The sequence below is a fragment of the Sparus aurata genome, chromosome 3 (genome assembly GCF_900880675.1).
Source record: "Sparus aurata chromosome 3, fSpaAur1.1, whole genome shotgun sequence".
NCBI lineage: Eukaryota > Metazoa > Chordata > Actinopteri > Spariformes > Sparidae > Sparus > Sparus aurata.
The window spans coordinates 26827994-26841888 of NC_044189.1; the positions used below are offsets into that span (position 1 = coordinate 26827994).

General features: G+C 39.7%; 1 protein-coding gene across 2 annotated transcripts in view; it reads left to right on the forward strand.

The window, feature by feature from the left end:
- The window catches only part of khdrbs3 (KH domain containing, RNA binding, signal transduction associated 3), a 122241-nt gene that overhangs the window by 61185 nt on the left and 47161 nt on the right, over positions 1 to 13895 (forward strand). For both annotated transcript variants that reach the window (XR_003983666.1, XM_030413079.1), the window contains exons 3-5: positions 2778 to 2894; positions 12588 to 12734; positions 13613 to 13752. Coding sequence is in view for 1 of the 2 variants with exons in the window: in XM_030413079.1 (XP_030268939.1) it covers positions 2778 to 2894; positions 12588 to 12734; positions 13613 to 13752 (404 nt within the window). In the remaining variant the exon portion in view is untranslated. The remainder of the gene's footprint in view (positions 1 to 2777; positions 2895 to 12587; positions 12735 to 13612; positions 13753 to 13895) is intronic.

The following is a 13895-nucleotide window of genomic DNA, read 5'->3' on the forward strand; positions in this document are numbered from 1 at the left end:
AGTGATCAAGGCTCCATCCAGGTGGAAATGATGGATGCGCAGGACATCGGTTAAACTCAGCAAATTTAAAGCATTTCCTGACACCCTCTGTTCGCCCCCGCTGTCTCCTTTGATGATCCTTTTGTAAACTTGAATACATTAGAGGAGGGACCTATCTTGTTTGCTTAGATAGCCTTAAATCGAATTTTCCTGACCCAACAGTTCGTGTCCTACTCAGTATATTTGGAGTTAATTAGTGTGCAAATTTCACTAGTGGTATTGAAATGTTTCAGGTGATGTAGCGGAGTGCACACGCCTAATGTGAAGGTGGGCATGTCTTACATATTCATCAGTCCAAGGTCATATCTTTGCAGAAGGCCACTTATTCCCATTTGCTAGCACAGGGTTTGAATTAACACAGTGGGGGAATGGTATTTGGGTTGAGGCATGGGCTGAATGGACTCCTGTATGATCACTCCCAGTCACAGGTCTTGGAGTAATTATAAAAGTTGAAGGAACTTACAGTGGCTGAGACGTGCTCAGTTCAGCCCAGCCAGGATAGAAACCCAACAGTCAGTTACTGCATTAGAGCGAATCACTAAAGCTTGCCTCTCAAATCCCTCACCAAGGAATTGGCAGAAACCTCCTAATAAGCGCTCGCTTTTGAACAAAAAGGCAGGAGAATTATAGGTGAGGTGTATAACCAAACTGGCTCTTGTTTTTTTACCTCCTGCTAGCTAATTGATGACCTAGATAGTTGAGGGAGACAGCTGTATAACTCACCGTAAAAGGAAAACATGGAGAGGGCGAGAAAAGCATCGCTCTCCTTTTGTCTGCCTGGCCATCTACAGCTGCCGGTGGAGTTGTGTTCAGCCCGTGTAAAGGTTGTACGACTTAGATGGGTGTCTGCACACAGCTCATAGGAATTCATAACATTTGGGTTTTTATGGCTGAAAAGCGGTGACCTTGTGAAGTCATCTAAGCCTTTGATAGATGGCGACATGCCAGAGGTGGCCAAGTTCAATGTTAGCTCAAAACAGCACATTATGATAATGTTACACATTGGAAATTTATGTTAAAACATTCATAAATATGTGGTTCAACAGGATGTCTTGAGCTGATATCAGTAAAGTTCTGATTCAACAAAAGGATACAGGCAGAAGCACATGTGCAACTTGTCCTAAATAATGTACTCTTTATAATCATGTTTGCCATCATAATGATACATACAATGGCGATGTTATGTGTTATGTTATTTAAGTTTTTTATTACATTAGTTAATTATACTTCCCTCTTTCTGTTGACTCATTCTTGATTTGTTTGCATCATCAATTAGCAGTCTGAAAGTTTAAGATTCAAGGCTTCTGGACTGCACTTTTAGGCTAAATAGTTGAACACGTACAGTGTTGACGTTATTGATGTACGATCACTCCAAATTTACATTTTAAAGACGATGTACTCGACATTGGGAGTAGTACACTGCCTGCGAGAAGCTGGTGAAAACTGAGTGAATAACCCAAGTGGCATCACAGGTTACTGTTGCGTAAAAAATCCAAGTCCAAGTCAACAGTTTAAACCAGAAGGCCCCCCCTCAGAAAGTTCTGTGTACATGTTGCTTCGGTGTTTGTATGCGCAAACTACCGCATAATGCATTGCTGTGAAAGGGTATTGATATCGATGGCAAACAATGGTGAACCTGAGTAGAACTGCGTTCTGTATACTGCTTAATATTTCGTGAAATTAAAATAAAGGGTCGGTTCAACCCCCCCCCCCCCCCCCCCCAAAAAAAAGTGTTCTCTTTTCATTCCTTTAACATCATTGTAACTGATAATGTTTAAAACAATGTTTTAATAGCATATATCATAATATTTTGAAAACGTCACATTTTCTGAGGTGGTTATTGTACAGTAAAAATCTAATACTGTTGCACCTCTTTTTCACAGTCTGTATTGTTCTAAAGACACTGGAACTAACGCAGTAAAGTCCAGATGACAGGATGTCTGTTTATATCCCATTTTAACTGTCAATTTTCATTCTAATTCTGTTTTTTATTGTAATCTCATTCTCAACTGTATGTTTTCATTGATTGCTAAAGCTCCCCTGAACCTGACTTGCCAATAATTTCACCATCTCATTGCAGTCCATACTGCAGCAGAACCTAAAGGACACGACTCTTTGTTGGGAAGATGTAAAACAGCATAATTAATCATGTAGATGATAAATAGCCTGATACGTAAGTGCCATATCTCCTTTAAGGTCACTCTAGGTGGTTACAGTATGAAGTTACTACATCAGAAATGTCACATTTTATGTATTATCAAATGTTTTTGTTAGCTTTTTTGTTTTAATTGTCTAGTTTTAGTGAAAGTGGTTGCTTTATAAATTGATATACATGCAGGTAATGACTTTCAACAATTTATTTTGTTAAAGAACTTTGACTTAATGTTGTCCTCCCCTCTCCTGAAACCAGACCTACACCTTTGCTGCTGTACACACAGTTCATGTTAATTTAGCGCAAATGTTCTGCTAAGGCTTTCTGACAGAGAGTCAATGGCAAAGCATTTTCATGCAATATAAAACCATAACCCATTAAAAGTGACACATTAGACCTGAGCAAGATGTCTCAGAAATGTTCCCACACTGATCCTATCAGAACGCCAACAGGAAAAAACTGCTGATAAGTTTTCATTAGCTTCAGTGGCTGGTTGAGCCACATGTGATTGACATCAGAAATGTCTTTACTCTTTATCTCAAACACACAGATTGTGATTGATCTGCGCTCTTGCTCTCTGTTGCAGTTTAACTTTGTCGGCAAACTCCTCGGGCCACGCGGGAACTCGTTAAAGAGACTACAGGAGGACACTCTCACAAAGATGTCAATTCTCGGAAAAGGATCCATGAGAGACAAAGAAAAGGTAACAACCCACTCTGTTATTTCACTTTTTTTCCTGCTCCATCTGCTCTTTATACTGTTTTACCTTCACATCATTGTATCTCTGCTGCATTCACATCATCTGAAGTAAGGGCTGGTTGGAACTCCAGTGCGTTTAAAGTTAGGAAAGAGATATTTGAATGTAGGTGGACCAATAGAATGCGAATCAGATAATCCATGCGCTTGTTCCAGTTTTCTTCACTGTTCCAAAATGTGTATTTTTTCAAGAAAAGTTGTACATTTTCCAGAAGTTATTATTTAGCAGTTAAATATGTCACTAATTTCTTTCTCCCCAAAAAACTGTTCATCATTTTTGTTTTTTTGAATCAGCAAATACTGAAAAAAAAATATACCCATCATGAGTTCTGGACCATAAGGTGACATCTTGAAGTATCTTCAAGAGTTTAAAACCCAAATATAATTATTTTAAAAAATGATATTTCAGAATTTCACATTTCAGAAGCTCAAATCTGAATTTGTACTATTTTTCTTCAATGATAAATAATTTTCTGCCAATCTACTATTTGATCGATTTGATTTTTATCTATGTATATATTACAATCTAACATCATCATTGTAATTTGTGTTCAGCTAATGTTTCTAATTTAGTTGATGTTCAGCTAATAAAAAATCAAACCTTCAAATTGAAAAAAAAAAAAAAAAAAAGTTCTTGTAACCTACTCTTAAAAGCATGATCACAGAGCAGATGTCATCATCTGGAATCAAGTTATTTTTTTTGGAACTTCATCTCTATGTTTACATGTTTGTCTCATTTTGGATCAGATGTGAGCGAACTAAATTTGACTGACAGCTCCCGGGTCTCATGGACTGCTTACAGTTTTGAAAAACAGCTTCATCTTGAAAAACAAATTTAAAAGTTTATGGAAATGTGAATGATCTTGGGGATCACCAAACACGCCTGACATCTTTCAAAGCCTGCTCTCTCATAAACAAAACACACACAGTCGAATCAAGTGCAGGCTGTACACTAGACAACGCTCTATCTGAGTGTATGCTTTTGTTTTGTCTGCCGCAGCAAGAAAAATGCTCTTCATAATGGAAATTTAGTGGAAAAAAAAAGGATGAATCTGATGAAAAAGGCTCAAACTTGAAATTTCAAATGCAGGAATCCAGTTCAATGACTCCTATAATCCATGATCATGTGGGTACATCCAGGGAGGATATAAATGGCTCTAACAGCGGCTCTTTAGCAGCAGAATTGATTGCATGCTGGACTGGTTAACAGAGAATAAATCGACTTCACTTGGCTCGTCTGCGTCTCTCCGCTCCCTCTGTTTGTCAGGGCTGATTTGTTGGCGGCGATGATCCTCACCATCATACAGCACATTCTTTTTGATTACTGTGATCAATAGTGTTTGATGGTCGACTCCTCTCGACTACGTGGAGAAAAGATCTGTCATGGAGATGTGCTGACCTCGGCAGCCCTTACCTGTCTCAACAGACTCAACACGGGATTTATGACTGACAGCTTTTTGTCGCACGGCTTCCTCTTTTTTAAGGAGGGAAGAGGGATACGCCCTCGCTACAAAACTGCTTCTTTATCTTCAGCTGGGTGCTGACTTTCTGTTTTCAGCTGCACAGCGTGTGCATCATAGTTTCCAGCACTTGAAATTCCTTGTGTAGGTCACGGAGCCACACCACTGCAGAGCAAAAAGAGGGGTCTGCTTTCAAGGCTGTATTCAAGTCAGTAAAAAACAAAGCTGTCTAGCTGTTACGGAGGCCCCACGAGAGGCAGAATGAACATTTCTATATATATTAGAATATTTATTTAAACTACATACTGTATTGTACATCTGCCTGTCCGACAGGAAGATAATAGATAGTCTTCACTCTGTCGTAGACAGAAGACGGAAGTGTAATTGTAGTCTTGGTCCTCAGAAAATACAGTATAATAGATGTGTTGGAGGATGAAACTGTACAATGCTCAGTACATTCCCTTTTAAGCCCTTACATATGGCAGAGACAATGTGAAGAGCAGGGATAATTGCTCAGATAGTTGCAGCTGCGGGACCTTGATCTTGTGTTGACAAGAATGTGAGTGCAGAGAGGTTGAAAGGCACCGAGCTGTCGGAGTCAGAGTCTCCCCGCCTGGTTATGGCACCGCGGTTGTCCTGCCGCTGTCAGAGCAGGATGATGTAAAGGCATCCGTGCTCCGCGCCCCCTTCTCGTTAGCGCTGTGATTAACTCATCCATTTTCCTCCTTGGGACTTGTACTCCCTCTTTAATTTTCCTGATAGTCAAAACAATCACATTGTCTTTGTTTCACTTTTGGTAAGTCCTGTGTCGGGTTTAATTGCATGCTGCTGCAGAGAAATACCTTCATTGTGTGCTAGGATTTGGTCTGTATGTGTGAGAACTGTCCGACGTCAAAAAAATAACCTAGCTGTGTGTGCCGGCAAATAAATTGTCCATTATCTTGTGATGATCTAGGGATGGTATAATTTAGATCACTGTGATAAGCGTATGAATTATGGGAGATAAAGTTCAGGCTGACAGTGTTTGGCAACAAATTACATATTTCATTGTAGTCTCCAGCTTACAGGCTTACTCAGTCAATTGACATTGTCATACTGTATGAATCAATGCTAATTGTACAGCAGCTGTTTAATCGAAACCTGCTGGCTGTTCTCTCATTGTTTTTATTATACTGTCATAATCAATGTCTTAATCCCTTTCAATGCTCTTTTACTCACCTTGCACATACCTCTTGTTATTTCTTAGGATTTTGTTTTGGTCTTTCCTTAAGGTATTGATGGTGCTGTGTAAATTTGTCACATAGTTAGAGGCTGGGTAGAATGCAGTGGCTATGTTTGCGATCTCATTGGCTCATTTTTGGAAAACAGTTTGCTTGCAGATTAGTCTTGCACAGATCCACCACTGATATTGGTTCAGAGCGACCCAAGTAGCATGAGGTATTGTGACAATCAGGCAGATCTATCGAATTCAACTTGAGTTCTCTTAAGTCTAGATAGTGGGGGTTAGGTGGGAGGGGACAAAATCCCAAAAGCACATTAGCAAAATAAAGCTGGGGTTGAGAATTGTTAACAGCCACCTTAATAATGGTTAAAACTATAAACTGACTAACTAAAGCCTGTCTGACTTATCGGTTGCCCAGAATCATTGGCCGATATCTGTCTATCACAGATATATCGGTATCAGAGTATATGTTTAACATTTGTTTTAGTTACAAGAGTTTTAATGCAGAAAAATATGCTTTTTAACTGTTAACTGTTTCAGTACCCTAATGTCATTTGGACAGCAATTTTAAAATATCTGTAAAATATCCTGCTTTCGTTACCTTACAATTAAAGGTTTATTTGAAAAAGCTTTTTTACATATGTCAAAGTCATTTTTGTGGTCTTGTATTGATAGCTTTCTGCCACCAAAAATCCAGTATCGATTGGGCTTTAATACCAACATAAACCACCGTGATCCGAATAGAAACATTTAAAACATCAACAAAAAGTGCATTTGCATTTAGAACATAAAACCAGTGTTTCCTACAGACCAAGACCATAGCGAGGATGGCTGGGGATTACCCCATTTCTCGTAGTTTCTCCACCTTATTTTATTGTTCACTTTAATAATCTGTTTACTGTACTCGCATTCCCCTTTAATCGGCTCACCTTGCTTTTGCCTTCAGTTCTCTTTCTATCCCTCTGGTCTCAGACGCACAATGGCTCACCCTGCCTTGCCTTGCTTGGTTTCTCTCTGATTGTATGTGTCAGCTCTGTTGCCTTCTTTTATCAGTGGTATATTTTAGAAATTCACCTAAAAAACACAGCAAAAACTTTTTTCACATGAAATGCTGTTTTCGCACCAACAGCAGGCGAGCTACCAGTGAAGAAGGCTTTATAAGAATAGTAAAAGCAGGAGTGGGCACACAGCTTCTAGGGTTAAAAAAAAGAAATATAATAAATGTAACAAAAGGTAACATAAAATATCAAACTTAACAAATAAATTCGGCACAATGCATGACTGGAAAGGTGATCTTTGAATCCTATACTCTCAGCACTGTCTGAAAGTGTGGTCAAGAGGTGTCTTTGCCATAAAGTTATACAAAGCTGGGAAAAAAAAACAAACATTTATTCAATGTTTCGGTTGAGAAAACCTTTTGTAATTATACAAGGTAACTGTCAGTTAACATACTAATCTATTTAAAACTACAGAAGCAAAACTCAATTTACAGTTTGTTCTCACTTATGTGATTTAAATTTAGAAATTTAATTTAGTATTAAATTTGACTGTAACAATCTCATCTTTCTTAATGAAAAAGATATATGTTGAGATCATGATTAAGTTGTTAAAGTATTTTTGGCTGAAAAAATTAAGTTTTCTGAAATGTTGCTTTTATAGTTATTTACAGTTACAGATTCTCTTTGTCTCTTCTTCTTTACATAAGACATGTGCATACACAGTCAATACAGGAAAAGTATTTATGATAAACAAAAAACAACTTAAAATTACAGTGTAGACAATTATTTGATGGTTCTGTCATATTCATGAAACTTTATAAGAAAAGTATCACGTTTGTAATATATCTGTTATATGTTATCAGACTGTCTTGAACCATAATATGTATGGTGCAGATCTAATCACGGTGGACAAGGTGTCGACGGATCGATTGCCTTTTGAATTCAATTGAGTGTCCAGAGATTGGTCAATAGATCTTAGGGGGAAGAGGTGGAAAAGGAGCTGAGGAAACTGTCCTTGCAGTGCTATAAAAAAAAATAAAAGAATCTTTAAATCAATTTTGTATATTTTTGGTAACCAGTGAATGGAGGCTAGAAAAGGTCAGATAAAGTTTGTCCTCCTAAGGTACTGGTGAGGACTCTTGCTGCCGCAAAATTGCTGCAAACTGGTCGATGCATTTCTTTTCTATATGTATAAGAGTATGCCTGCATTTCCTTATTGAAGAAGTGTGTTTATATTTATATTTATATATATTAATATTGTAAGCCACTTTGAATGTCACAAGTGTAGATACACAAGGCTGATCGATACAACATGATGTTTCAGCTGTCGTTCGGACAGAAGGGTAGAATTTCCCTTGTTTTCTACTGTCTGTACTGCACTTGCATGGAAACATTTGAAGCTTGACGTTGTCCCTTACCTCTAAGCTCCATCTGCAGGAGTGAGTCTTGTGTTCAGAGCGTTCTGGCCTTCTGTTTCCAGGGTGAACGGCTTTTCATAAGCAGATTTACAGAGGGAAAAAAATGTAAACAGGAGGGAGATGCTGCCAATAGATATGAAAAAACAGACAGCTGTAATCTCCCACCGTGGGCTGCTTAGCTGGACCCTTTGCCGGATTCTTCTTATCGGCACTTGGAGCGAGGTCCACATGTATGAAAGCTGCTATTATATCTACAATATCATATGCAAATGATGTGGTCACACATAGAGATTGGTTTCACACCAAATGGGATCTCTAATAAATATTGCTTTGAAATTGTTCATATGTAAAGTATACCACATAGATGGAAAGAGACTTTTTTAAAGAAGAGGAAGTCCTCAGATGACACATGCAAACATTAGATCTTCCGTTTTTTTTGGCTGATGATAGTTAAAGCGCGCCATAATGATTGTTTTTCTTATCTTTTTTTCATGCAAATATACCAGGGAACACATGAAAGGCAAGACAGGAGACAGATCTGGAAGCAATCGTCTCTTTCTAACACCCTGCTTCCACTCCCTGCTCGACACCGGCAGCTCTGTCAGTGATGGTGCTAGGCGCACAGGAGCCCTCTGCTCGTAAAGCACAGATTTATGGGGGAAATTAACATATCATTAACATACCACAGGCACTCTTAAAAGAAGGTTATTTATAATTAGGTGACATCAGAGACACTGGCTTGCATGGTGCTTGAAAGGGAGAAGGGGAAGAGGAAGTTGCCGCCAATGGAAAGGCCCCGGAGAAGACTTTTTCTTTTTTTGTTGAAAAGAAGAAACTGGGGCGCCAAACCTGTTGTTTCCTTTGTGCAATGTGGTGGGAGACATTTGGGGTTTTTGCTGTCCTATTTCTCACCATCAATAACATGACACTGGCCTGCTTCTGTCGGGCCTGAATGGCCTGTGCAGCCTCTCACTGTTTACATGGTGTATTTTTCTGTTGCAGTCTAAATGAACTGCACTTGTTCAGGCAGAATTGGAAAGGAGAGAGTTACATCTGCTCCACTTTCAGGGTCGAGTGCACAGTAAACAACAAATACATCTTTATTTAGGCCTGCACATATACCTGCACCTGTTTAAAGCTCAAATCTGTAACCTCTGTCGTGGCAACAGGTGACTGATGTTCGAAATCTGGCGAAGATTGCAGAGTTCCTGTGGAAGCCTCTTTTCTGTTACTACAAATGCTGCTACTAATAGTTTTGTTTATTCATGAAAATAAAGATGTCCCATGGAATGTAAGTCTGGTGCAGCAGCTGTTTTGAACAGACTTTATTGGCCGTATCAGCCACCACATGTCTGACCTGACAAGCTGATCGACATCTTGCAATCAGCATTACATGTTTAGTTAAACTCCACCAGACTGATTGTGAAGACAACAGACAACAGAGCCCAAGACTGTTCTGCCTAGTCCCGCCCTACTGTGCTGTGATTGACACCTCATTTGCAAACTGTTCAGTAGTTTTTGTATAATCCTGCTGATCAACCAACCAACCATCAACAGACAAACATACACGTGGACACAGTAGTGTCAAGGTGGAGATAAATAGCAAATGCCTACATTTTCTAAAAAAATATTTTGGATGCATTTATTAACATATTAAAGTAGCAATATGTTGTTTTGGGCAATACATTTTAATAGGAAGTGAAAGACCTTCGTTGACTGTTTTTTTTTTAATGCCTAAACAGACTAAATAAACAGACTCTCTTTGTTTTCATGACTGAATAAACTGAATAAACAACCTGACCTTAAAGGAGAACACAATTTCATCCTGTTTTATTTGTTTATTTTTGGTGGACCCTGCTACCTTTCTAGCTTCGAACAGTGTTCTGGGGACCATATTTTAAGATAAATATTTCTGAGATCGTATAATTTCCTCATTAAAATGAAAAAGTGTTGTATCCTAGGCATTTTGTCTTGATTCAGTGTCTTGAAGACGTTTCAAAGATTTGTACATTGGGGAGAAAAAACAACCTCTCCATAAACAATTGGCACATCACAGGTGTCCACTCACATCTGAGGGAGAAAAATCATTCCTTTGAGGACAACAATGTAAACATCTGGGCATCTTGAGAAGACAGATGGTTTGAAAGGGGAGTAAAAGAATCCATCCATGTCAAACTGGAATGGCTATCTTTGAACAGAGGAGGTCGCCTACGACAGTACTTGTCTCCCCAGACAGCTTAACAACCATTCACACCTGGGCTCACCGAGCCCTAAAAACCCACATGAAGGCCGGTTGGGTCGTTGGCCCACAAGTGGCCCTAACGACTTTTAAACTCAGAGCTCACACGTGTCCTTAAGGACTCTGTAAGGACACTCCCACACAGAGTTTAAAAGCCTGCAACTCCACTACAATAAGGCCCTTAGAATCACTATGACCTGGATGAACTGATAACTTTCATCACCATCTCCTTAATATTGTAAATATTAAAATTCTGAGTTTAAATCTCTTCTCCAAAATGACATATTATGCCTTTGATGTATGTACTGAACCACTGAATAAGGCTATTTATTTATTTAGATTTTTACATTTAGAGTTGTTAATAACTGATGGGTTGTTAAATGTATAAAAGTTAGTATTCGAAACTATGGTGAAGATGGATCAGCTGTAAAAACTGTTTTACACAGTGTAGCTTTTTTGGTTTGTCATTTTCAAAAGCCTACATGATACAGGACACCAACAGGTTTTTAAGCTAGGTTAGCAGCTTGGCTGCATGGATGGCAATGTCGGTTCACCACTTTGGTCCAGAGTGACGTAACTTAGCAAGTACTGGATGGGTTGGGCATAAAACCAAACTATCTGGTGCTTAGCTTGGACATACATCAACCTAAACCTCCTCTTAACAACCTCTACTATTTGATAATAATAATAGAAAAAAAATGAATTTCATATGAGTGTGGACGTATAACCATATCTGTGTTAGACAAGTTGGAAAGGCTTAAGCAGGTAATAACTAAATAACACCCAAAGGGCTTAATGATAAAACTTGGCAACAAATTCCACCATGGACTAACTACAACTATTAGTGTGGGGGAAAAGCCATTTATTTAGTTTTGATGCTCTCTATATTCATGTGGCTTATGGTGCCTAAAATCTCTCGAGTGCTGGGCCTAAGCCTTTAATGATAGGGAAAACCCAACATCTACAGCCACAATCATGGCTCTGTAAGGCGCTAATGTTCTTAGTAAACCGAAACCAAAATGTGAGATAAACCAAAGATCTGGAAAAAATACCGCCTGGTGCTAGAAAAAAAGTCATGGGATCAATTTTTTCGACAAATATCTGAACCGAAGTGCCAAATCCATCCAGCAGTTTCATCAGTCCATCGGCTGGAAAAAGGTGCAAAAGGAAAGGTCAGGGGATCACAAGTCAGGGGGATTAATCCTCTTGGCACTATAGGTATCTGAGATATAGAAATTTCAACCGACAGACAGATGGACATTGCCCTGGAGCGATGCTGCTAGAGTGGCTAAAAAAGTTTGTCTCCTCCAATATATACTTGACAAAGCAGAGCAATGTAAAAACACGTTTTGTTGACATGGAGTTAATGGATACCATCTTATCTATTTGCTATTTAGAGAGTAATCCTTTTAATTTGTGTCTCTGGTGTAGAGTGCTCACTGCTTTGCCATCTCTTTGTTAAGACTTTCAGTTTATTTTAAATTAAAAAAAAAAAAAAATTCTTAACAAGATGATTTTGTCATTTGTGGCAAAAATGACCCATCTGCACTCTTTGCAGAACTGGCCTCATTTTGCTGACATTTAAAATACATTGTCACTGTACACCAAAACTAAGCAGCAGATAATGGGCCACCAAATGATGTAGATTTAATAACTACATAATTATGTGTCAGATAATTATGTAGTTATTATGCAGCTAACCCTTGTCAAGGTCCTTCACTGTTTTACTGAACTCCTTTTGACACTCACACATTTTCTTGACGAGCACTTTTTACCCGTATTCAAGTCTTTTTCAAAAGAACACAAAAAAAAAACAGTATTGGACCCCGTCAAATACTGTGCTCTTGCCTCCCAGAGTTGCTGACTGTATTTTAATAAAGCTACAGTGATCACATTGATGGGATAAAATACAGCAGGAGGAGCAGATATTATGATGAAGTGTATGAGAGCGCATACTCTATCTGTACATTTGTTATGCCGACAGCCAGCTGTGTGAGGACAAAAGCAATCGGTAAAATGTGACAGCCGCGGTTGAGGCTTGTACATTTTTGCGGTTCGCAGACATACAAGTTTACAAGAACCCACATAAATATTTTCTGTCGTTTTTTTTCTTGTAACTCTGCAGCAGTGAGGCATCAAAACTCATTATGTAACTGTTATGGAAAAACTCCCCGCAGTAAATCCCCGCCGAAATACTGAAAAAATAAGATCAATGTTCTTGACTGTGACAGCTAACCTGCGCTCGTTCCCTAGACAGAGTATATATGATACTGAACTGTTTTTTTTTATTGTTGTGCCATCAGGAAGAAGAGCTACGACAGAGCGGCGAGGCCAAATATCATCACCTGAACGAAGACCTCCACGTCCTCATCGAGGTGTTCGCCCCGCCGGCTGAGGCTTATGCCAGGATGGGTCACGCTCTGGAGGAGATCAAGAAGTTTCTCATACCAGTATGTTCCCACTCGTCTGCACACACACACATACATACACACACACACACACACACACACACACACACACACACACACTTTTGCTCCCTTTTTTCTCCTCCTGAATTCCTTCCCAGCTGCTCTTTGGCCCCGGCCAGCTAATTTCCAGCTTGTCCACAGTGAAACCCGTGACTTACAGCAGAGACAACTCGCTCCTTCACTTACACTCTTTGTCTGTTACTTGCGCTGTAATTCCATCAGGTTCGTCAGGATATGTGTGTGTGTAGAGCTGCGTCTGATTCGGTGTGTGTGATCCTCGGTGGGAAGTCGTGGGTAAAACAGGAATAAAAGAGCGCAGGCGGGAATCTCTGCACGGGCCAAACCCTCCTTGGCAGCAGCATGCAGCATGGAGCTTATTTACTCTTCCTCCATTCATTATGGATGAATCTCTTCGATGCTCAGAGCTATGATGATTTACATCTCGACATTAATTATTCGCAGGCCCCTCCCCCACCTCCCTGTTACCTCTTCCAAGTGTTGCCATGAAACATATTTTTTGATAGAGAGGACACATGACAATCATATCAATCGTTTTGTGATTAAAGACCTAATTCCATCTTAATTATGTATTTTAATTTAGCGGTTAAAAACAACTGGGTGAGAAGATAAAGGCAAATGGGGTCCCGAGGATTTATCTGAGGGAGATCTGAAATGTTTTGCTGCCTCAGGAACAGTGGTCACGGCAGTACTGTAAAGTACATTAATTAGATATTCCCGGGGCTGTAGCCCTGGAGATAAAGGACGGAATTTAATACAGTGTAATTGAAAGCGAGTCTATTGCTGTCTGTGTCTCTGTGTGTGAGCGCGCGTGTGTGAACATGCTGCTTCTCTGTGTGCAGGATTACAATGATGAGATCAGGCAGGCCCAGCTGCAGGAGCTCACATACCTGAACGGTGGCTCGGAGGATGCCAAGGTGCCATCGGTGAGGGGCAAGTCAGCCGTCCGTGGAAGAGGGACACCTGTTCCAGGTCCTCCCAGGTAACCTGCATCCAAGCATGTGTGTGAATCTGTGTGTGTGTGTGTGTGTGTGTGTGTGTGTGTGTGTGCGCGCGTGTGTGTGTGCGTGTGTGTGTGTGTCTGTGTGTGAGTTGTTTTGTATACGTGCACTTTAGTTCAGCTGG